Source organism: Ruditapes philippinarum, unplaced genomic scaffold (genome assembly GCF_026571515.1).
Source record: "Ruditapes philippinarum isolate M1 unplaced genomic scaffold, ASM2657151v2 ctg13327_1_1_1_1, whole genome shotgun sequence".
Taxonomy (NCBI): Eukaryota; Metazoa; Mollusca; class Bivalvia; order Venerida; family Veneridae; genus Ruditapes; species Ruditapes philippinarum.
The window spans coordinates 1-25,300 of NW_026857374.1; the positions used below are offsets into that span (position 1 = coordinate 1).

A 25,300-nucleotide genomic window follows, 5' to 3' on the forward strand; every position below is an offset into this window, starting at 1 on the left:
GAACAAACTTGGTAGACACCCATTTAGAACATGTTTCATGCTTAATATCTTAGCTCTAGCTCTTTTGGGTTCTTTAAAAAGAAGATTTTTTAAGTTTTTACTATATGCATATAGGGAAAATCAATGACCCCCCCGGGCGGGGCCATTTTTTTGACCCAAAGGGCTTTTATATTGAACAAACTTGGTAGACACTCACTAAAAGATGTTTCATGCCAAATATCTAAGCTCTAGCTCTTTGAGTTCTTTAAAAAGAAGGTTTTTTTAAGTTTTTACTATATGCATATAGGGGAAAATCAATGACCCCCGGGGCGGGGCCAATTTTGACCCCAGGGCTTTTATTTGAACAAACTTGGTAGACACCAATTAGAACATGTTTCATGGCTAAATATCTTAGCTCTAGCTCTTTTGGTTCTTTAAAGAAGATTTTTTCAAGTTTTTACTATATGCATATAGGGAAAATCAATGACCCCCCCCCCCCGGGGCGGGCCAATTTTGACCCCAGGGCTTTTATTTGAACAAACTTGGTAGACACTCACTAGATGATGTTTCATGCCAAATATCTAAGCTCTAGCTCTTATGGTTTTTTAAAAGTAGATATTTAAAGTTTTTTCTTTCGGTTGCCATGGCAACCAGAGTTTTGCATGGAATTAAATTCTTTGAACAATTTTTAAAGGTGACCACCAAAGGAACATTCCTGTGAAGTTTGGATGAAATTGGCTTAGTGGTTTATGAGGAGATGTTATTTAAAGTAAAAGTTTACGGACGGACGGACGCCGGACGGATGCCGGACGAAAAGCGATCACAAAAGCTCACCCTGTCACTTTGTGACAGGTGAGCTAAAAATAGAATTGCCTCGACTAGGATTTGAACCATAGGCCTCTCACACCCTCAACGAGACCGCTTACCTCTGCACCACGGCGAAGTTATACATATGAACCTTGAATAAAAAACGAATACATTATGTAATTCTAAATTGAGAATTTCCATTTCGTGTTTGTAATCCTTATTAATTTCGAGGTATTTTGTTCACGATAAACGTGTTGTTTAAACACTGATGAAAATAATTTATCGAAATCTTCTCGCCAAAACAGTCCGACATGTATATATTCCACTACTCGGACAGTCAGATTTATTTGTGTACTACGCTCTGGAGTATTCGGTAATCGGCATAGCTAAAAATAGCATTTTCAATTGATTTAAATGATATTCATGATAATCCGAAGCTTTACGGAAATAGCCGAACATTTTTCATTGGGTAAAAAAGATATTCATCCGCGAAATTTGTGATTGTAACCTCATATTTCTATTGACTAATCTAAACTTTTAATGCACTGTAATTCGTTAAATGCCTACATTAAAAATTATTTTTTCTTTTAAATTGCTGGTTTTTAAGCAGTTTTGAGTGAGAACTACTTTGTGTTGTTAGGACTGTTAGGAAATTTTGTGTTAGACCGTGGATGTTAGCTATGTATTTACTGATCTTTCGATCAGAAAATACAAAAATCAACAAAGGGCCTGTATTCACAAAATTTCTACATAGTATATAGTGAAAAAATCAACAAAGGGCCATAATTCTGTTAAATTTGGTCACAGCAAAAATTCCTTCCTTAACTACCTTCTACACATTTAGGTTGTTCATCCCTGGAAGTTTAAGCAAAATCTGCCATTCGGTTTAAGACGAGTTGCGTTCACAAAATTTCTACATAGTATATAGTAAAAAAAAACAAAAACAAGGGGCCAAAATTCTGTTAAATTTGGTCGCAGCAAAAATTCCTTCCTTTACTGCCATCTACACATTAAGGTTGTTTATTCCTGGAAGTTTAAGCAAAATCTGCCATCCGGTTTAAGAGGAGTTGCGTTCACAAAATTTCTACATAGTATATAGTGAAAAAATCAACAAAGGGCCATAATTCTGTTAAATTTGGTCGCAGCAAAAATTCCTTCCTTTACTACATTGTTCATCCCTGGAAGTTTAAGCAAAATCTGCCATCCGGTTTAAGAGGAGTTGCGTTCACAAGATTTCGGGACAGACGGACAGACAAGTGCAAAAATGTTGCCTGCACATTAGATTTAGAAGCAACTTGTCCTGCAGGACGAGTGACTCTGAAAATATTTTTCTATGCCTGGTACCAAAAACATAATCAAACCAATCACCCTTTTTAGGTGTTATTACATTTATTCTATTATCCAACAAAATGTCTACTGTCCATACAATCCATACACATCTTGCACATGAATTTTGGTATATAAAGATCCTCACAAACAATAATCATTGTTCCATATTGAAAACCTAAAAAAAAAAACAACAGAAGCTTGCATGTGATACCTTGTTTTATTGCCATGTATGACAATGTGATATATTTTATGTGACATAAAGAATTCATGCATGGCAATATGATATTTTTTATGTGACAAAATGAATTCATGAATGACAATGTGATATAGTTTATGTGACAAAAAGAATTCATGCACGGCAATATGATATTTTTATGTGACAAAAAGAATTCATGAATGACAATGTGATACATTTTGTGACAAAAAAAATCAACAAATTTTAACAGTATAACAATATAAGCACCAATTGAAATAAATTAATAACCTTTAAAAATATACAACTTTTTTCACCCCATCCATACTGTGACCTTTATATATACTTACGTTATATATTGTCAAATGACATACATTTAAATTTACAACTACAACTACCCTACACAATAATTGTCATCCTATCCCATAACAATTTTACAATTTTTAATGCAGCATACCTCCAGATTTATGCTATTTGAAAATGTATTTAAAAGTAAAATATTGTGAAGTGAACTAAGAATGTTATTTACACATTGCAAACGACCAAAAGGAGGGACTATGTGTCAATGCTGTATGCCAAATATCAAGGGACTGTGATAAGTAGTTGCTGAGAAAAAAATCAATGTTACGAAAAATTTCCTACCATTGACCATTAATGTTGAAAATTTAACTAAGTCAGTAAACAAGAAGTGGATGAGCGACAGACCTGAAATTGAATCCGACAGTATGAGGCTACATGTTTATGATGTATACCAAATATCAAGAGGCTGTAGTAAGTAGTTGCTGAGAAAACTCTTAAGAAAAGTTTTGCACCTGAGCAACCTGGCCTAAATTCGGTAATTAGTCGCACATTGCATGTAAATTAATGCTTGATTCTAGAATCTTTTTACTTTTAATAAATCTTCAACATTTGATGTTCTTGAAATATTTTGGCTCATCTGGAGATATGGAGCTTAAACTACATAATTGCCAAGAATAATGAACAATGCATTAAATACAAAAGGAAATAAATAAAAGTGAAACTACCAATTGATGATTTCCGAAAATACATGGTGATTGAACACAATTATTTCAATATGTTCTTATAATCATTATGTATATTCAATGCTTATTTTTCAATTATCAATGTCATTGTCTAGCTTTTCATTTAATTCTTATTCATCCAAGTTTGAAAAGTCCAGTAAAAATAGAACTTGTAAACACTACAAAAAGCAAGAACACATAATTCTGATCAAACTGTCTTTTTACAAAAACAGTTTTCAATTGGCAAGGATTTTACATAGTTTGACGATTACTGCAAGGTTTCACTTCATCTTTCTTTTCATCAACTAAATCTTTGATTTGACTTCCTGCCTCTGTTACTAATGCAGTTGTTCCTGTCACGACAGTAAAAATACCTGCATTAGCAGCAGCACCTATTCCCGCAGCACCTGCAGACTGTAGTACTGCCACAACACCTAAGAAATAACAATGGAATAGTAGTGAATCATACCTCAAATTTTTTTCATTAATATACTGATTAATAAATTAATTCTTTAAGTGAACAGTTGGAAAAAAATCTATTTACACAATTATAATCATATCCTTGGTGACCATTATCTTAATATTAATGCCATCAAATACAGCACATTTAATGGTTACAAAATGTATGATTTACCTATACAATGGCTAAAGAAATGTAAGTGAATATTAACAGTAAATTGGAATTGACCTTTTAAGTACAGGCCAATTTAATTAAACCCAATGGCTGTTTGTAACTTGAAGTTGAACAAGGAAATTTGTTGAATTTATCAGAGACATAGATAACAGAGATTATTAGGCAACTTACTAGCCAGCTAAGATATCATGCGTGCCTGCTTAACTTAAAACTTGAAGCAAGTAAAACTTATTATCAGTAAAATAATACATTTTCTGAACGCTTATGCATTTGTCTATGGCTGGTAAAAATATTTACAGTTCTTATTAATATTTAACCCATTACTTCATGAGCATTTTGTGAAAAATGGCTGTTTTCATTGAAAAGTCTCCCATAACAAGTTCAAATTGCTATAAAACTATAAAAACTGCTTCAATACTAATCAAACTTGGCACGAATGTTGACTGGACCATTGCCTTTGCAACAACATGCTCAGGCTTAAATTTCCTGTTACCATGGCAACGAGGGGACATCTCAAAATTGCCAAAAATCACTATTTTCCATTGATTTTTTCCATCAAAATTGATTTCAAAGTACTGCAACTTCTCAATTGATTGAGATAGAGTCAAATGCTTTTCAGCGTTGGTTACACGTTACCTTATGATCGATCTGGGGTCATTTTTAGCCTCTCACAAGTTCAAAATTTTCTAGGCGATGAGGGGGACTCCGCCCCCTTCAAAACCCCCAAACAGAAGGGGGCACATCCCTGTTCTGGAAAACCCCTGATGTATCTTTTGATTCGGGGCCGCGCCGAAAAAGTGGTCACTTTTTTAAACAACAGATCTCAAACCAAAACAAGTGATACTAATAGCTCACCTGGGCCTAAATAAGGCATTTTTTCACCGTTTGAGACAACAAAAAAGGAGGGGGGGGTGAAAAAGGCGTGTATATCACGTAATGGGTTAACAAAAAATGATGAAAATACTTGAATTTACCCAAAATCTCGTTTTTCCATGTTTAAACATGGCCTAACATAGATTAGATGAAAAATTGTTGTTTTGTAGATTTTTTTCACAAAAAATGTTTAAATTCTTGAAATTACCCAAAATCACGTTTTACAATGTTTAAACATGGCCTAAAAATTATAGATTTGAAGAAAAATTGTTGTTTTGTAGATTTTTTGATTTTTTTCATTAACAAAAAATGATGAAAATACTTGAAATTACCCAAAATCGCGATTTTCCATGTTTAAACATGGCCTAACATATAGATTTAAAGAAAAATTGTTGTCTTGTAGATTTTTTTATTTTTTTCATTAACCCATTACTTCATGAGCATTTTGTGAAAAATGGCTGTTTTCATTGAAAAGTCTCCCGTTACAAGTTCAAATTGCTATAAAACTATAAAAACTACTTCAATAATAATCAAACTTGGCAGGAATGCAATGACTGGTCCATTGCCTTTGCAACAACATGCTCAGACTTAAATTTCCTGTTACCATGGCAACTTCTCAATTGATTGAGATAGAGTCAAATGCTCTTCAGTGTTGGTTACACATTACCTTATGATCGATCTGGGGTCATTTTTAGCCTCTCACAAGTCCAAAATTTTTTTGGCGATGAGGGGGCCTTCCGCCCCCTTTAACCCCCCCCCCAAACAGAAGGGGGCACATCCCCCTTCGAGCAACCCCCTGATGTATCCTTTGGTTGTTAGGGGCACGCTGAGAAAGTGGTCACTTTTTTGAACAACATTTCTCAAACCAAAACAAGTGTTGGGGGCCTAAATAAGGCATTTTTTCACCATTTGAGACAACAAAATAAGAGGGCCATGATGGTCCTGAGTCGCTCACCAGAAACAACTGCTTTTCAGAGTTGGAAATTATCCATTGTAAATATTTTCTGATATTAAATTTGAGCATAGAATATGTTTAAACAATAGTTTGAAGAAATGCCATGACCTGGGGCATTTAAGCTTTAGCTTAAACGGCGCCAATCAAATTAATATGAGCAAACTTGATAAAAGACTACCTAATCATGCTACAAAGTTTGGTGATCATCTATCAATTATTTCAGTAGGAAATGTTCAAAGGTTTTTCTATTTTTGGCTTTAATGGCCCCTTAAAGTAGCCAATCAAATTAATATGAGCAAACTTGATAAAAGCGTACCTAAGAATGCTACAGATAAAGTTTGGTAATCATCCATCAATTAGTTCTGTAGAAATAGACATTTAAAGGTATTTCTATTTTTAGCTCTAGAGACCCCTAAATAGGGGCCAATCAAATTAATATGATCAAAATTGATAAAAGACTACACAAGAATGCTACAGACAAAATTTGGTGATCATTCATCAATTAGTTCTATAGAAGAAGATGTTTAAAGGTTTTTCTATTTTTAGCTCTAGAGACCCCTAAAAGGGGCCAATCAAATTAATATGATCAATCTTGATAAAGGACTGCCCAAGTATGCTACAGACAAAGTTTGGTGATCATCCATTAATTAGTTCTGTAGAAATAGACGTTTAAATGTACAGTCAAGACTGTCATATGTGACTTTCCAAGGGACTCTCAGAAAAAGGTCACATATGACAAGGAGTCTCTTAATACAGTCTCAAAGAAAATTAAAATACATAACTGTGTGAAGAAATAATATGTAACCAATTGTAAATAAACATATGTTCTTTAAATACTTGATGTAAATAAAATGAGAATCCCTGTTGAACAAATATAATTAATTGCATGTATATCATTTAAAAATAATTTTCATTTTATATTAGATTTATATTGAATCATTTTAGTACAAATAAACTTGTATCTGATGCATTCAAAATCCTTAAAATAAATATCATACTTTAAGACATATTCATATCCAAAGTTTTTTCTCTTTAAATGGAAAGTAGATCTATCAACATTTTCACGTATAATTCATGTAGCCATAGAAAGGTGAAATAAAACTAGAAATGTGTCATCATGCCACGGATGCCCCCGCATGCAGCCAAAATTTCAGTTGTTATTATATTTAGTTCCAAATTTGTTTGCACAAATTATTGTTTTCATTTAAAGTTCAAAGCCCTTAAAACTTTTCAATGTTAACACAAACCATTTCCATACAATGTTCAAGGCACTGAAATTATTCAGTCTTAACCTTTTGAAAATAGCATATTTCATATTTGTAGCCAAAATAATGGCTACATACATTTCCACAAAAGTATGAGTGCTGAAACTGAAAGTTCAAAATTTTTCCAATATTCAAGAAAGATAAGTTTGTCCAAAATCATTGAACCACGACCAAATTCAAACTTAAACTGCTTATTCCTAAGATGTATCTATATTATTTTCAAAGTGAAAGGGACATAACTCTGCCAAAAATCATGGAACCATGACCAAATTCCAACTTGACCTGCCCATTCCTTTGACATATCCATATGTCAAATTTGAGTTGAATATGTAACACTGCTGGGTAGATAATGAACAGAAACTGTAAATTTCATATTAATTTCAAAGTGAAAGGGGCATTTCTCTGCCAAAAATCATTGAACAATAAACAATTTCCATCCGGGCCTGGGCATTCCAAAAACATATCCATATGTCAAATTTGAGTTGAATGTGTTGTACTGTTGGGGAGATAATAAACAGAAACTGAAAATTTCATATTATTTTCAAAGTAAAAGGAGCATAACTCTGCCAAAAATCATGGAATCATGACCAAATTCGAACTTGACCTGTATTTTCTAATGACATATCCATATGTCAAATTTGAGTTGAAAATGTTGTACTGTTGGGGAGATAATGAACGGAAACTGAAAATTTCATATTATTTTCAAAGTAAAAGGGGCATAACCCTGCCAAAAATCATCGAACCATGACAAAATTCGAACTTGACCTGTATTTTCTAATGACATATCCATATGTCAAATTTGAGTTGAATGTGTTGTACCGTTGTGGAGATAATGAACGGAAACTGAAAATTTCATATTATTTTCAAAGTAAAAGGGGCATTACTCTATCAAAAATTATCGAACCATGACCAAATTCAAACTTGACCTGTATTTTCTCATGACATATCCATATGTCAAATTTGAGTTGAATATGTGAAACCGTTACTAAGATAATGAACGGAAACTGATGATGACGGAATGACAGAATGACGGAAGGACGGAACAGGGTAACACTATATGCCCCGGCCATTACATGGCGGGGGCATAAAAATGCTGCCTAAAAATCTTCCATTGGCATTACATAAACAGTAAAGAAATCTGACACTAAATCTTAATCCAGTTTGCTCAGGTCATTATGTACTTCACACCTTAATTTGTTAACACACATCGATTGCATCATGCTTACCATATTCTACGTCACTTGATACCTGTATATGTACATGTAAACTGTCTATTGATGCAATGTTGAGTAGAGGTTGTTTGAAGTGTACTGACTACTGGATAATAATTGGACTGAATTATTTTGGCCCTCTGGGTGTTAAAACAGGTATTATTTATCTGATAAACGGACAATTAAAAGGTGTGAAAGTCGTTTAAATCAGACAAAGCAATGCATTGGGACCAGACAATTTAGGGTCGCTTGTCACATATGACAGGGAGTCGTATAATTCAGACCATTTATATAACTAAGGGAAATACGTTGGGACGACTGAAACAAGGTCGGATAAGACAGGGAGTGGTTGAAATCAGGGGGTCGCTAAGGCAGACTGGACTGTATTTCTATTTTAAGCTTTAGCTGCCCCTAAAAGGGGCCAATCACATTAATATGTCAGCAAACTTGATATCAGACTACGGCTGAATGCTACAGACAAAGTTTGGTGATCATCCATCAATTAGTTCTGTAGAAGAAGACATTTAAAAGGTTTTTCTATTTTTAGCCCTAGAGACCCCTAAAAGGGGCCAATCAAATTAATATGAGCAAATTAGATAAAAGACTACCCAAGAATGCTACAGACAAAGTTTGGTGATTATCCATCAATAAGTTCTGTAGTAGAAGATGTTTAAAATGTTTTTCTATTTTTAGCTCTTAATTGACCCCTAAAAGGGGCCAATTGAAATGACATAAACAAATTCAAGTGTGACTGTCACAAGGACCAAATTTGAAGTAAATCTGCCCAGCTGTTTCAGAGAAGAAGACGATTGTTGACGCATGATGACGGACACCAGAGTATCCCCCTTTGATACTAATAGCTCACCCTGAGCCTTCAGCTCTGGTGAGCTAAAGAGGGGAGATGAAAAAGACGTTAAAAGGTGTGTATATCTGTAATGGATTAAATATGATACATCAATTTTTAAAGAGAACTACTTAACAATTTTTGTTACAAAACAATTCATATGACCAAAAAAACTGGCTCAGTGGGTATATTCTGCTATGTTTTTCTAAGAGAAAGGCATGGAAAGTTACCAATATTTTAACATGAAGCAAAAGATAAAAGATATAACTTTCAAATTGTTTATAATATAAAAGGATCAAATGTACATCCATTAAGTTTTACTTGCTACAAAACGCCTAATTTTACACTTTTTGATAGGCAAACTTTTGTCCAAAGTCAAAAGCTCACCGGTAAGCACTGTGCTCAGATGGACTTAGGAACAGAACAAAAACCTATGCTTACCTCCAGCTGCAACGCTTCCACCATTTGCAATTGCAGCAGACGACATCATGCCAGCTGCTAAAGAACCACCAACAATGCCACCAGCACCGAACCCAACTGCAGCAAGAGCCAGTGGTGCTGCACAAACTGCAGTCACTCCTAATGCAGCACCTGGTAATATCCTCCTCCAGAAAAATTTCTTTACTGACTGTAAATGAACATAGTTATGTTTAATCAGTATTCTAGATATTTCAATAAAAAGACTATGATGGCCCTTATATCACTCACCTTAATATCAAGGCTCTTAATGATAAGGAACACTTATTATTGGTCACCATGAATGAAAAACAGATGTAATGCCATGAATGAAAAGCAGATGTAATGTCTTTATCTAAAACTGTAATCATGTTACGTTCATGTCTGCATCTGAAATAGTGCAAATGTAAGCAAAGTTTTTTTTCTTATTTAGGCTGTGTCACCTAGTTTTTGACCAAAAAACCCATATTTAAACTTGACCTAGATATCATTTAAACAACCTTCCTGACAAATTTCCAAGATATTTGGGCTGAAAATATTACATTTATAGTGTTAACAAGCTTTTTCCATATTTGGGCTCTGTGACCCATATTCATAGTTGAGCTAGAAGTCAATATAACAACCTTTCTGACCAATATCCAGGACATTTGACCTCTATACAGTGTTAACAAGGCTTTTCCATATTTCAGCTGCATGATCTAGTTTTTGATCCCAGATGACCTAAATAATATTCAAACTTGATGACAACCTTTTTTTCCAGGACATTTGGACCGAAACAGTTGCCTCTCGAGGTTAACAAGTTTTTTTTTGATATTTGGGCTTTGTTACTTAGTTTTGACCCCAGTCAGCTGAGGTGAGCTAAAAAGTTAAGATCAATATTAAAGTCTACGGATGGAAACCGAAACGGCAATGGGAACACTGAATTACTATACTTTTTTTTCTTCAAAAAAAGTCGAGGAAAAACTGTTACTCATTTTCAACATTCAAAACAACTAGAGCTATCACTAAAGGTGTTTCCTAATTAATTTTAAACAAATAAACTTAATATAATAAAGTCAATTTTTAATGGGCAAGATTGTTTTGTATGGACAACAACATATTTGTTTTCGAAATCGTGTAAATTACCTACTCAGTATTGGTTTTCCAAGGATTAAAATTTGAAGCCGCATCGCTTTCAAAATAATGAAAGCTTGTCAATGATTGGTTTTTTGAAAGTCAACGAGAAGGTGACTGCCTATGGGTGAAAGATATACCCTAATACAAATTAGATTGGATATTTGCCTTTTTTGGTATAAATATATTGTTGAGCTCTAACAGTCTAAACAATATCATGAAAACCAAGTAATCACTTACAGATTGCTCTTCAGTATGACTCTCCTCTTCTATCGTCTTCTGCTGTTTCTCTTCTGGTTCCATCACATCATCAGACATGTCATGATTTTCCTCTTCAGACACCTCCTCACTATCAGAATCATGTTTGACCTCCTCAGATGATTTTAGAAAATCCTCTTGTTTTTCTGTCATTTTTTTTCTTTCTTTTTCCTATATTAAAATACTCAAGAAGTTTTTATATACATATACAGTAAATTCTTTTGACTGTAATTTATTAAACTCTTAAAGATCCTGTATGTTGTGATCAAAGTGGTAAACCACACTAAGTGAGATTATATATATGTACATAATTATGCAAATAAAACAATTTTCAAACATCAAAGAATATGTAAAATATGTACTGCAAATATTTGTGCATATTATATTTAATCATAAGAATTTATGCATTCATTTCTTATTGTAAAATTTGACTTTGTTTGTTTTGGGTTTTACATCACATCAACACAATATAGGTCATATCGAGACGTTCCAGCTTTACTGGTGGAGGAAGACCTCAGGTGCCCTTCAGTGCATTATTTCAAACACGAACGGGCACCTGAGTGAAACCACCGACGTTCCGCAAAATTTTACTTAAAATTTATAAAAAATAAATTATTTATTACCTCCCTTTATTTACATGAAATGTTAAATTCGGTAATATCTTTATAAATAATGCTTTTTGGAACCTACAATATTGATAAATCTTAATTTGAGCATCATTTTTATGATTTAAAACCATAAAAAAATTGTGTTACATGATCTTTAAGAACAAGAGCTCTGCTGAGGCATTGGGCAACATATACACCCTGAATAATAAATTTAAACAAGAGCCATGTCAACATAGCCATCCCCCGCCGAATGTGTTTGCTCATAGGAAGAATGTATATGTAGTACAGCAGAATAATTCCATTTTAAGAGGTCTTTTGGAAATGAAAACTGATGGCTATAGTGATTACAGATTTGAAACCTATGTGAATACTGATGGCTGAAAATAACAAATGGCAATAACTGCAAAATAATGCAGGGTAGGTTATCATTCTTGTGTGATGCACCCCTCCTCAGTAAAATCTATCCACCTATGAAGTTTCAAGTTGATACCTCAAATACTTTTTGAGAAAAAAATTGAATTGAAAAATTAAGTATGAAAAATAACAAAGGGCAATAACTCAAAAATTATAAAGGGTAGAGTTATCATTCTTGTGCACTGCACACCTCCTGAGTTAGATCTATGCACCTATGAAGTTTCATAATGATATCTCAAAGGCCTTTTGGAGTTATGCTCTGGACAAAAATCAATTTTGAAAAATAACAAAGGGCAATAACTCAAAAATTATGCAGGGTAGAGTTATCATTCTTGTGCACTGCACTCCTCCTCAATGAGGTCTATCCACCTATGAAGTTTCAAGTTGATTATTCAAATACTTTTAGAGATATGCTCCGGACAAAAATGTCGGACGGAAGGTCGGACAGACGGACAGATACTATTTCTATATCCCCCGCCAAATTTTCGGCGGGGGATAACAAGAGCACCACTAGGCGGGGCATTATATGCCTGAAAGTACTTTTTCTGTGAGGATGAAGCATTTGTAAGACATGGGAATTAAAAACAGTGTTACCTCCTTCAAAAAGCAATCCTCCTTTATAGCTGAAGAACATTCATGTATATATACAGTTGCTGTTTTCAAAGCACCACCATCAAGTTGTTATCTTGTAAGTAAAAATGCTACAACGGATGGACGAAAAGACGTCAGGGGTATAAAGCTGTTAATCCTATAAAAGTTTACAGCTGTAGGTTGATTAATACTTGAGTTATTGAGCGAAAACTGTTTCCAGTTTAAAGGTGATAGTAACCTTGATCTTTGACCTTGTGACCCCAAAATCAATAGGGGTCTTCTACCCAATATGGACAATCATCCTATGAAGTTTGAATACTGTGGGCCAAATGGAACTTAAGTTATGCTCCGGAAACCATTTTCAGTATTAAGCTAATAGTGTCCTTGACCGTGTGACCCCAAAATCAATAGGGTTCTTCTACCCAATATGGACAATCGTCCTATGAAGTTTGAATACTGTGGGCCAAATGGAACTTAAGTTATGCTGCAGAAACCATTTTCAGTTATACAGTAATGGTGACCTTGACCTGTGACCGCGTGACCCAAAAATCAATAGGGATCTTCTACTCAAAATGGACAATCATCCTAATAAGTTTGAATACTGTTGACAAAAAGGAACTTAAGTTATGATGCGGAAAACATTTTCAGTTTAAGGGTAATAGTGACCTTGACCTTTGCCCTTGTGACCCCCAAAATCGGGGTCTTTCACCCAATATGGACAATCATCTTATGAAATTTGATAACTATGGGCCAAATGGAACTTAAGTTATGCTCCAGAAACCATTTTCAGTATTAAGCTAATAGTGACCTTGACCTTTGACCTTGTGACCCCAAAATCAATAGGGGTTTTCTACCCAATATGGACAATCATCCTATGAAGTTTGAATACTGTGGGCCAAATGGAACTTAAGTTATACTCTGGAAACCATTTTCAGTATTTAGCTAATAGTGACCTTGATCTTTGACCTTGTGACCCCAAAATCAATAGGGGTCTTCTACCCAATATGGTCAATAATCCTATGAAGTTTGAATACTGTTGGCCACTATCAAAAATGTTTTTGGCTTCAAGATATAGATATCAATTTGTGGTTGAAAATAGCACTTTAATATTAGCCAGGATTAGTTTTCAGCAATTGTTTGATCGAACTCACAAAACATTATCATATTATTTGATATTTGAATGGTGATGTATCATGCCAGATCACGGTCGGTAGATAACCTAACCACGTGACTCAACAGAGACATCTTATTTCGTAAAATTGGTCCAACTCCAATAGACTCTGATTATCTTTAATGTTTTAAATACTAAGATCACAAAGATACACAAATATATGTGGGGTTAAATAATGTGAACGCATACAAATTGTTGATAAAAATGTACAGTTGCCATGATCAACAGAAGACGATGGCACAATGACGAAATCACGATGCTACAATGGTAAAAACACGATGGTACGACGATGAAAATGAGATGGTATGATGGTAGAATTGCGATGGTACAATGGTGAAAGCGCGATGGTTACAACACTATAACATGATGATGGAAACACAATGGTATGATGGTGAAAGCTCAACAGCACGATGGTGAAAAGGCGATGGTACAATGGTGAAAAGGTGATGTCACTATGGTGAAAAGGCAATAACATGATGTGAAAGTGCGATGTTAAGATGGTGATAACGCAATGGTACGCTGGTGAAAACACAATGGAGCCATGGTGAGATGGTGATGGTACATTGGTTCACCATCATACTGTAACCGTTTTGCTTAGTTCAATTATCTCTATATAAATACTGTTACCAACTACATTTATAAACACAACATTTTCAAGTTCAATTCTGTTTTATTTGACATGAGTTTTACTAAGAAATTACTGATTTATAATAATACCAAATAAAATGTAATTCTAAAATATGAAATACTTAGAATCAAAATAATAATAAGTCAACAAAGCTTTTAAATTTATAATGGAAAAAAAAAGATAATTTTATAAAGAGACAGGTAGAAGTTACCTTATTGTCCGTGAACACAAGCAATGCTTAGATGGTCAAAAATCTCCCTTCCTTATATAGGCTGTCTAAAAATGAACTCACAAAAAATCTCATGCTAGATTATAGGGAAAATAGGGGTAGTTTCAATTTAATCAGTTACTTAAGAAAGCATTATCAATAAATAAGAAAAACCATGAAAGCGTAACATTTAATCATTAATCTTGAAATGACCAAAAATTTAAGAGGACCAATTTAACACTTGAAAAGTCATTGATTAAAGTGAATCTAAAATTTGTTTTACTGTAAACAGAATTTTAGAGAGAAATAAATTTAAAGAATAAAAGATAAATTAAATTGTTTTAGAAATAATCAAAATCTGCCTCAATACCATCGGGTTTTCATAAAAAATTGTACCATCGTGTTTTCACCATTGTACCATCGTGCATCGCGGGTACAGACTAAATAAAAAATCATGATTGTCAAAACGGAACACCATACATTAAAAGACCATAACAAATTGATTGTGAAACACATAAACTTCCTTGAGATCTTAATGCAAATTTTACAAAACTCTTCATTACTCTGTGCAAAACATCGATTTCAGTTCCAAAACTTTCCGTTGTTGACAAGTCAGATGAAAAAAGTATATATACTGTATACAATCAATGCGACAAGCACCTTTGTCCCTCCCCTCCCCTCCAATCCTATCCATATCTATCTTATCTATTCATCTAATCTAATCTAAAATATCTTATCTATCTTAAATAATCTAATCTAATCAAATCTAATTTAATCTTATCTATTTTTCTAATCTATAATCTATTCTAATCTAATCTAATCTATCAGTCAAACCCCTCATGGAGATGTAGACATGACTAGAATAGTCACTTCAGAAAAAGCTTTGCACAACAAATTGTGCGATTTAGGTCTTTTTATTATATAGACGATGGTGGCCCTTCGCGCACAACCCACTTATGATTCAAAGCAATAAAGACAGACATCTATGAAATATCAGATTATAAAATCGGTTGGTCTTGCAGTCGAAATATTTAAACTAGAAACAGCTATGAGAGGGAACCTGTCCCTATCTCTTATGAATAGACCCCTTGGTTCTTTTGTACATGCCCAGTGTATAGCACTGATACATGCGAGGGTAACCTAGATATCTGACCAGGACACCTCTAGTTCATACATGTGAACTCTCCCACTTGACTTAAAGCAGGAGACTACCACTTTCTGCAGCCTTATTTTCAAAGATTTTACTTAATTTCAGGGGTATTTTCACAAATTAAATAAATCTCCTAATTTTTGATGTCAGAATTTCCTTCCTTGTTTATCAGAAAAATCTCCCACTTGATCATCCAAAAAAGTTCACATGTACAGTATGCAAGTTAGGCATGTTAGGTGGGAAACACTGAAAGTGTCTCTGAAAAATCCCAAGGGTGTTACCCAGGATCGAACCTGAGACCTCAAGAGTCACAGCCAGTGGTCTAAGTTCTAACCAACTGAGCCTCCCCACCATTTAGCTTAAGGTCTTCAGCGTACCCGTTTAGGAATCCGGGTCAGCTCGGCCCTAAAACATACTCGGCCCCCGAGTCAGCTCGGCCATATTCCAACTCGACACGGGTCAACTCGGCCCACTTTTAAAAATGAGTAAAGGACATCAAAGGACTCCTATTGTCACGGGCTATTATTATCAATCAATGTGTATGTTAAATATACCGATTAATTAGGTGATAATTATGATTGACTTATTCATTCAAATTAGTGACCACCTGCAATTAATTAGAAGCCTATGCTATTAAGTAAACACGTTTTTGTTTCATATTTATTTTGAAAATTACTTTACAAACAAAATGCATCTAAGGAAACACATTTTTATTATATCTATATTCACAGGCACAAGTCGGACCTGGGAAGAAAAAATATGAAGTTATTTTATCAATCTGTTCATATTTTTTTCTTCCCAGGTTCGATAATCGTGCCTGTGTCTATATTAATTTTATCGAATCTGCAAGACAAATAAATAACTTTTTTTTCTAAATATACTTTATTTCAGCAGAGGTACAATGTATAATTATATAATAATAATAAGATATTTCTTATTATTCATTTACCTTAACAACATGCAAAGCAAAGTAAATACGTTATAGGCCTATATATTTTTGTAAAGTGGGCCGAGTTGACCCGTGCCGAGTTGGTATAGGGCCGAGTTGACACTTTTCCCCCGTTTAGATGTTTAGATGCCGCATCAGATGAAAAACAAAAATGTTAATTAGCGGCTTATAAAGTTTTGGAAGCCAGAACTAACCACCACTCAGCTTTCTTACCTGTTCAAATCAAAGCTAAGTTATTAAGCTTATAAATAGTCCACAGAACACTGAATGATCTAGCGTTACAGTACGTGGAATAATTTATAGCGCTACTCACAATATGATTTTCCGAAAATGGAAGTTTATTAAAGCCGGGTTCAACCCTCTACTATAATATAACTGTAAGCCGGGTTATAACTGTAAACCGGGTTCAACCCACTTACACCAGGACATAAGATAACTTATCTTATCTTATGTCCCAGCTACCACTTACAGAGCTACCTGCACTATTGATAAATGTATGCAGTATATTGACGCAAATATTTCACGTAAACGGTTTGACTCCGGACATAAAATGTCTAGATTTACCAAAGACCCTGGTTTTCAAAAAGCATGGCTGGTTTTACCCATTTTTTTTTTCCTACTTTCATTTTCGTTTCTCTCAATCGTAACATCTCGGCTTTTTTTAATAACGGGGGAAAGCCGAGAAGTTGCGACCGATGGTGTATGACTAAAATACGCAACTGACAATTATTTTTTAGCAACAGACGTATGTTTATTTATGTCAATAGTTAACATTTTAATATTTTCAAATATATCAAAAAAGATTAATTAAGTCATTGAGCTAAATATAAGTTAAAATAAAAGAAAAAATGCTATATACTGTACCACCTCATCAATACAACACTAAATAGTAGGAACAGAAGTAGATTTTTTGTATTTTTGTACTTGTAAGCGAACTTTGCCTTAATGCAGTAGTGTAGTGACTATATGTGTGTACAGTTAATTTATTTCTTAATTTTCTTTTCAATTTAGCTTTACCTATTTCTGAAAACATAAAATAACAAGGGGGCACTAAGAGCTCACATGATGACAGACCGTTATTTTTGTGAAAGCAGTGAACGCTAGTGTTTATTACAAGAATTTAAATAATGTAGATGAAACTTTGTGCAAAACGTATTTTTTGATAATACTATATATATATATATATATATATATATTATATTAATATATTATATATATATTATATATATATATTATCCATAATTATATAATAATATAATGCTACGTGGTCATAATTTTATTGCTGTTCATCTAAAACAAGAAAGAATGATCTAGATCTAGGTCATTTGATATCAAATTACAGTTCTACTTCTTAAATTGTGCACATGGTAAAATGTGATAGCTGTACATACAAAAAACAAAGGAGGTCAATTCCTCAAAATCTAGGTAAGCTGATACCAAAGTTAAAATTTACATCTTCAACTGTACACATGTTTTATTTTCATCACTGCACATCAATGGACAAGACAGAAGCGGCAGCTAGAAGGTCACTTTGTCAAATTATAGCCCTGGGGTCAAAATTTGCCCCACCGCGGTGGTCATTGGTTTTTAATATGTACATTTAGTAAAATCTTCCTTGTCTGAAGGTACAATTAAAGCTTATATTAAATATCTAGCTTAGACATTTGGTAAATAATATCATCGATATATAGGTCTATAAAATTATAGGGCTATTGTTTTTTAATTAGTTTTATTATCACAAACTACCATGTATGTGTACATTTCGACATTTACTCAAACAATCTTAATTTTTGAAATTCTTGTTTTATTATCGATAAATGCTAATTTTGAACTCCGTTGCGCCAAAAATTCTCCATTGCATAATTTAGTCATACTCCAAGAAAGCTACAACACTGAAAATGCATGAACACCGGTGATTCCGAAATAGTTATTTTTAGAGATCGGTGACTCCGAATATTTATTTTTAGAAATATGACTACCCAGTATTTTCACACATCCATATATGGATAAGGATATCACTGACGTACCAAATTCTAGACTGATACACCGCCATTACAGGCCTGCTTCATAATTTCTCCGGCTAAAAACACAAAACTCGTCCAAACACGGAAGTGGCATGACTAGATAACTATTTCAATTTTTAGTGGTACTGGCAGTATACTTCGACAGTTTAGCAGATCAACATGCAGGTAGGCTTTTATTTGATGGCTTTGATTTTCACAAGAATAAAAGAAGGCTGGAATTTAGAATCTTTCTCAACAGTATTTAAAGCTCTAGATTCATCATGTCAAAATCATGTTTTCTAGGAGTATAGTGGGGTCCCATGTATACTGGTCTTTTCGTGGTACCCAGTATATATTCCTTATTTACCACTGATGTGTGAAGAAAAAGTTATGCATACCTATAAATATGACGTCGCTTTGTGATATTTTTGCTTCTGGGCAAAGCAACCTGACCGACATAAAACATAACAAGCCTGTAACGTCTAATTTAATGGACTAAGCCCTAGACCAACTTATACATATAAGACTCGAGATAATTTTTGCCAGGCGATATCCTTTTCCAACGGTTTGACTGTATGAAGAAAACAGTTTGTAAAAATGAGTCAAACCGTTAACGCTGAATCATAGCTAAAGAGAATTGAGCAAACAGGTTTTATAGTACTGCTAGACCTGTGACTGTTGCAATGTCAAAATAAAAGCTCACTGATTTTTCTCACTTTCTTGGGAAGAGGCCTTAGCCTCTTGATTTTGGGAAAAATTATTGCTAAAATTGCTGATTTGGGAAGTTAAAAAGCTGGTTTAAGTTAAGATTTTTGGGAAAACTGCATGAAGTTAACGAAAATTTCAATTGGGAAGAGGCCTTTTTTTGGAGTCTGTTTATAAGTAGAAAAATCTCTGAAGCTATATCCACACACTGCTAGTTTTCAATCACAACCACTTTTCAATCACCCCTAGAAATTTTTTATTTTTGACCTTATTTGTCATGTAACCAAACTGTAAGCACATCTTGTACTCCCCTTGACTAAATTTATCAGCAGCAATGTCAATTTAGGCGATAAAAAAGAAAATGATAGCATTTTAGTTCAAAATATGTAAAAAGTGTGTTTTCCACTAATCCTTTATTTACACAGTTACAAATCGCAATAATTTTCTAAAAATAATTGATATACAGACTCAGTTTTTTGTCAGTCTGCAGAAATGGATATTAAGTTGGACAACTGTTTCAATATCATGAAGTCATAATGTATACTGCACTTCAAAAGTTGTAATTTTAATATGTACATATTTTACCATACAGTTCTTAATTGGAAGGTAATACATCAGTAAAGTAACAGTCACTTAACCAAGGAAAAACATTCTCTGTGATAACTTTTCAGTAAGCAGTCACTAGAATGGGGTCATATAGACCCTAAGATCCTAAAAATTTCACAAGAACATGCTTTTTCTGTTATGCAAATTGAAATGTACATCCATACCCCAATAACGACAGCTTTACCACTGCAAATAGATATCAAGATTGAAAAATGGCAATATAATTGGGTTAAAATTGTTTATTACCATTTATCTGAAGTTGAGTATGTCAAAATCACTCCATAATACATAACTGATCATATTTTAACATTGTATGACAATTTTTATGTGGTACAGTTTATATTTTGTTAACTGATTGAAAAGTGGTTGTGAAATTTTGAAGAACATGAAAATGGGTCAGTAATGATTTGTCCTCGATTTATAATAATAATTCAGGTAAAATTTAAAAAAACTGATGCATTTATTAGCTAAAATGATAATATTCGCAGAATTGAAAGAGATTTTTATTAAATATAATTTCACTGTCAGTTATTGTTGAAAAATCTGTTAGCTGATCGGAAAGAGGCAGTACGGGGATATGTAAAGTTATGGAAGCCAGAACTAGCTGAATCAGTCAATTATGGACAGGCCGGACCCTTAGACAGGGCAGACTTTTGTATGGTCCACCCTGTTCAAACATACGGTCCGCCCTGTCTCATGGTCCGCCCTCTCCATAAGTCATTGTAATAAATATATTTAAATATTGATTTTTCTTTTTTTCTTTTAATATCATTATAAACATATTATATACGTATATCAATATCCTACAACTGAACTAATTAGACTACTGGTTGGAGACCACCAAAACCGGACAACCACCAAACCCAGACACGAAAATGCCTTATTTTATTTGTTCAGTGGTAGTTGATCAATCAGTCGCTTTTATATCAACAATAACTGCATGTTTGTTCTATAATTAAGTAATTAAATTTATTTCAATTTTCGTAAACGTTAAAGTTACATTAAATAAATTTCATAAAAAAAGAAATAGCGACATTTCATTAATAAATTGGGTTTCATATCGACTCCAGATCTTATTTTGGTGTCCAGGCAACCAAAATGAGTTTAATGAGCATACAAATGTGCAAGCTCATTGTGGCGAATTCAGAAGTACAATTTCTGTTTGCATGAGAAACTCCGCCTTCAGATCATTCGTACATCAATATTAAATCAACAAACATGACTATAAGTAGCAGTCCTAATTTAACGGTATATTTCCGCATTGTAACGGATATTATTCATGCAAATTTAATCTGTTTTATGAGATTGAGATGATTATTTTTTCTGAACCACAGGCCTAGTGCACCGTGAAGCTTAAACGGTAAAAGTGTGTTTGCACAAGAAAATCTTATATTTGCTGTGTTCCGGTTAGCAACTATAACTCCGTGACGTAGCGCATACACGAGCTGATTATAGTCTTCATTTGCATGTTAAAATTCGTATACGAACTATAGTGTTACCGTGGGGTTTTCCATTTAAAATCCTAATTTATGAACAATATTTGATGAGATTTACAACGATACTGTTAAAAAGGTTAATGAAACTGTAGAATGCTTGGTTTTTAGGCCACCGGCAAAAATATTTTAACATATTTATTTAATGTAACTTTAATATTTTAATGTCTTTCAAGAACGTTGACTTTGAAAATTTGGACGTCAAGAGTGCAATACCTGACCACTTATACTAGCTGTAATGATTTGTAGATTAAATAATAGAAATTGAATATCCAAAACTTCAGCATTTGCTGCTGAAATATTTTATATTATGTTAATATAAAAATTAAAACACCAAAGCTTGTATTGATTTAAATCAGCATCATGGATATATCTGTCCGGACACATGGTATTGTAGTGTAGACAATTTAGGTAATTTTGATACCCTCCTTCACAGGTCTCAGATATAAGTGTCAACATAATCAGAAATAAACAAACTAGTTTATTAGTTAGGAGAAGAACCTAGCTGTACTGTGTCAAATTTTCAGATCTCTAGCTTTAAAATTATAAAATCTGTATGGAAAAATGTTCAAAAAGTGTCCGGTTGGTGGTCCCCGACCAGTAAGCATAGCCCCTGCTAAGTGGTTGCTCTTGTTAAGAATTTGCTTTACTTGGTTAAATTGGAAATTCTTGGAAGAAATGTTATCTATAATGAAATTATATGCAGAGCTCAAGTTTCCCAGATCAAGGTCTTAAGTTGTATCTTCAATATTTATTGAGATGTCTGATTAAATGTTTATTGATGAAAAAGTTGGGGTTTTATAATCGCTGCATCGTCGTTTTCATTGTAGTGCAAAAACTTTAATATAGCCTTTCATAAGATGTGTTACATATAACTGTGAATACTTGCATATCATGACATGATGCAGTTGTTAGACAAGGGACATAATTCTGAAAGCATGTTTGGAGTTATGCCACTTTTCAACTTGGATATTTAAGCAGAGTGTTAGCACAGTATGTAGTGCTCTTGTGATTTTTAAGGAATGACTAGCATTTAAGATCCTGTATGTTGTAATTAAGGGTGTAACAACACTTAAGTGAAATTTTATGTATATAATTATTCTTCTAAAACAATTTCCAAACATCGAAGAATACGTAAAATATGTACTGCAAATGTTTATGGCATTAGAATTAATCATTAAAATCTATGCATTCATTTCTTATTGAAAAATTTGGCTAAGACTTAGACTTATCAAAAATAGATTTCTAATTACCCCCCTTTATTTACATGAAATGTAAATTACAATTTTTTTTTTTGAACTTACAATATTGATTTATCTTAATTTGAGCATCTGATTTATGATATAAAACCATAAAAAATTTGAGTTACAGGATTTTTAAGGAGCATTAAAATTTTGAACTTGTATTTATTTTAGGACCCAAATGCAGATACAGAATGGAATGATGTATTGAGGGCAAAGGGAATTCTTCCGCCTAAGGAAGAAAAAGAACTAACAGAAGATGACATTGTTGCCATGGTAGAAAACACAATAGAAAATAAAGCTAAAGGTATATATGTAGGAAACATTAAATTATACTTACTATATGACCTTCACTGTGAGTGGTCAATTATTTTTATACGCCCGTTTGAAAAACGGGACGTATTATGGGAACGCCCCTGGCGGGCGGGCGGCGTCCAATTTTGTCCGGAGCATATCTCCTACACGTATGGAGGGATTTTAATGAAACTTCATATAAATGTTCACCACTATGAGGAGCAGTGTCGCGCACATGAACCAGGTCTCTAGGTCAAAGGTCAAGGTCACACTTAGAGCTCATTGAAAAATGCTTGTCCGGAGCAAAACTTCCACATGTGTAGAGGGATTTCAATATTACTTGGCACAAATGTTCACCATTGTGAGGCGGAGTGTCGCGTGCAAGATTCAGGTCCTTGCGGCCAAGGTCAAGGTCACACATAGAGGTCAAAGTTCAGATAAAAATATGAAGATGTGTATATGGACCATTTAGTCATCATTTATTGAGGATTGTAACACAAATGGTCATTATCAAGACTATGGCTGTGATACATATAATTTAGGTCAATATATACAAGGTCAAGGTCACTAAAGATGATGAAATATCCAGATTTTGTAAATAGAATTTAATCAAAGGGAGACAACAAAGTTATTACTTTGTTCATAAATGACTTACACAATTACTCCCCTTGATCTATTTTCACTTTCAATTCTAAAAATAGAATTTAATCAAAGGGCATGAAATAATCCTCTTTGAGTATGTTCTAAAGAATGTAACATTTATTTACACATGTTTCATTCATTGGTCAAGATTCTTAACTGTGATAACTATGGTATTCTGTAGACTTGGTATTTGTTCATAAAGATCATACAGTAAATACCTTATCAAATGTAAATACTTTCTCATAGAAATTTAATTATATTTTAATTTTCAAGTAAATATCAGTTCAGCTCATTCAAAGATTAAGAATTGTAATGAAATGTATTTCCCTAGAATAAAATCTTAAATCAGAATTTTTTAGTTATTAAATTACATGTACTTTTTATACGCCCGTTTAAAAAAAGATAAAAATATGAAGATGTGTATAGGGACGATTTAATCATCATTATTGAGGGATTGTAACACAAATGGTCATTATAATGACTACGGATGTGACACATGTACTTTAGGTCAATATATGGAAGGTCAAGGTCACTAAAGATGGTGAAATATCCAGATTTTGTCTGGAGCATATCTCCTACATGTATGGAAGAATTTTTATAATACTTCATGGAAATGTTCACCACCATGATATGTATTGCTCCATGCATGATCCAGGTCAAAGGTCAAGGTCACACTTAGAGCTCATTGAAAAACGCTTGTCCGGAGCAAAACTTCTACATTCATAGGGGGTTTTCAATATAACTTGGCACAAATGTTCACCATTGTGAGGCTGAGTGTCGCATGCAAAATTCAGATCCCTGCAACCAAAGTCAAGGTTACACATAGAGGTCAAAGTTCAGATAAAAAATTTGAAGATGGTTATAGGGACCATTTAGTCATCATTTATTTGATGGATTGTAGCACAAATGGTAACTATCATGACTACAGGTGTTACACATTTAATTTAGGTTAATATTTGCAAGGTCAAGGTCACTGGAGATGATTAAATATCCAGATGTTGTCCGGAGCATATTTTCTACATGCATGGAGGAATTTTAATGTTACTTTTATAGAATTGTTCACCACCATGAGACGTAGTGCCCTGCACATAAACCAAGTCTCTAGGTCAAAGGTGAAGGTCACAGTTAGAGCTCATAGAAAAACACTTGTCTGGAGCAAAACTTCTACATGCATAGAGGGATTTCAATATAATTTGGCACAAATGTTCATCATTGTGAGGCTGAGTGCCGTGCATAAAATTCAGGTCCCTGCGACCAAGGTCAAGGTCACACATTCTGTGCATATCTTCCCTATTGATTTGTTTTAAAGGTTCATTTAACAACACAGTGCCAAGAATAAAAACTTGCTTGCTAGATAACACTTATCCATAATGCCCCCATCTCCATCTAAAGCTTTTTCATAAACGGGCGTATTTTGTGACTATGGCACCCTTGTTTTTGTATGTGAAAACATTGGCAATGTGATATATTCATGAAAGAGTAAAATTATACATTAGGTATACATTTTAGATTTAATCATTTATGTGCCTTACTAAGTGACTGTTTCTAAAATAAAACTAAAACAGTGAAACAAACTGCTACCGTAATGTTAAATAGGATCCTAGATTTGGGTCCTTGGGTTTTCAATTACGGCAGCAAAATTAATGCAGCCATAGATT

At 33.7% G+C, this 25,300-nt stretch overlaps 1 protein-coding gene across 1 annotated transcript; it reads right to left on the bottom strand.

Moving 5' to 3' along the window:
• Positions 1-2,313: 2,313 nt before the first annotated feature.
• Positions 2,314-14,586, bottom strand: LOC132749536 (interferon alpha-inducible protein 27-like protein 2B). Its single transcript, XM_060739344.1, has 4 exons — positions 14,563-14,586; positions 10,922-11,110; positions 9,554-9,740; positions 2,314-3,764 (listed from the first exon to the last, which is right to left on the bottom strand). Exons 2-4 carry the CDS (start codon positions 11,090-11,092, stop codon positions 3,583-3,585), a joined length of 540 nt encoding a protein of 179 aa, XP_060595327.1. The 5' UTR covers positions 11,093-11,110; positions 14,563-14,586; the 3' UTR covers positions 2,314-3,582.
• Between the last annotated feature and the right edge of the window lie 10,714 nt (positions 14,587-25,300).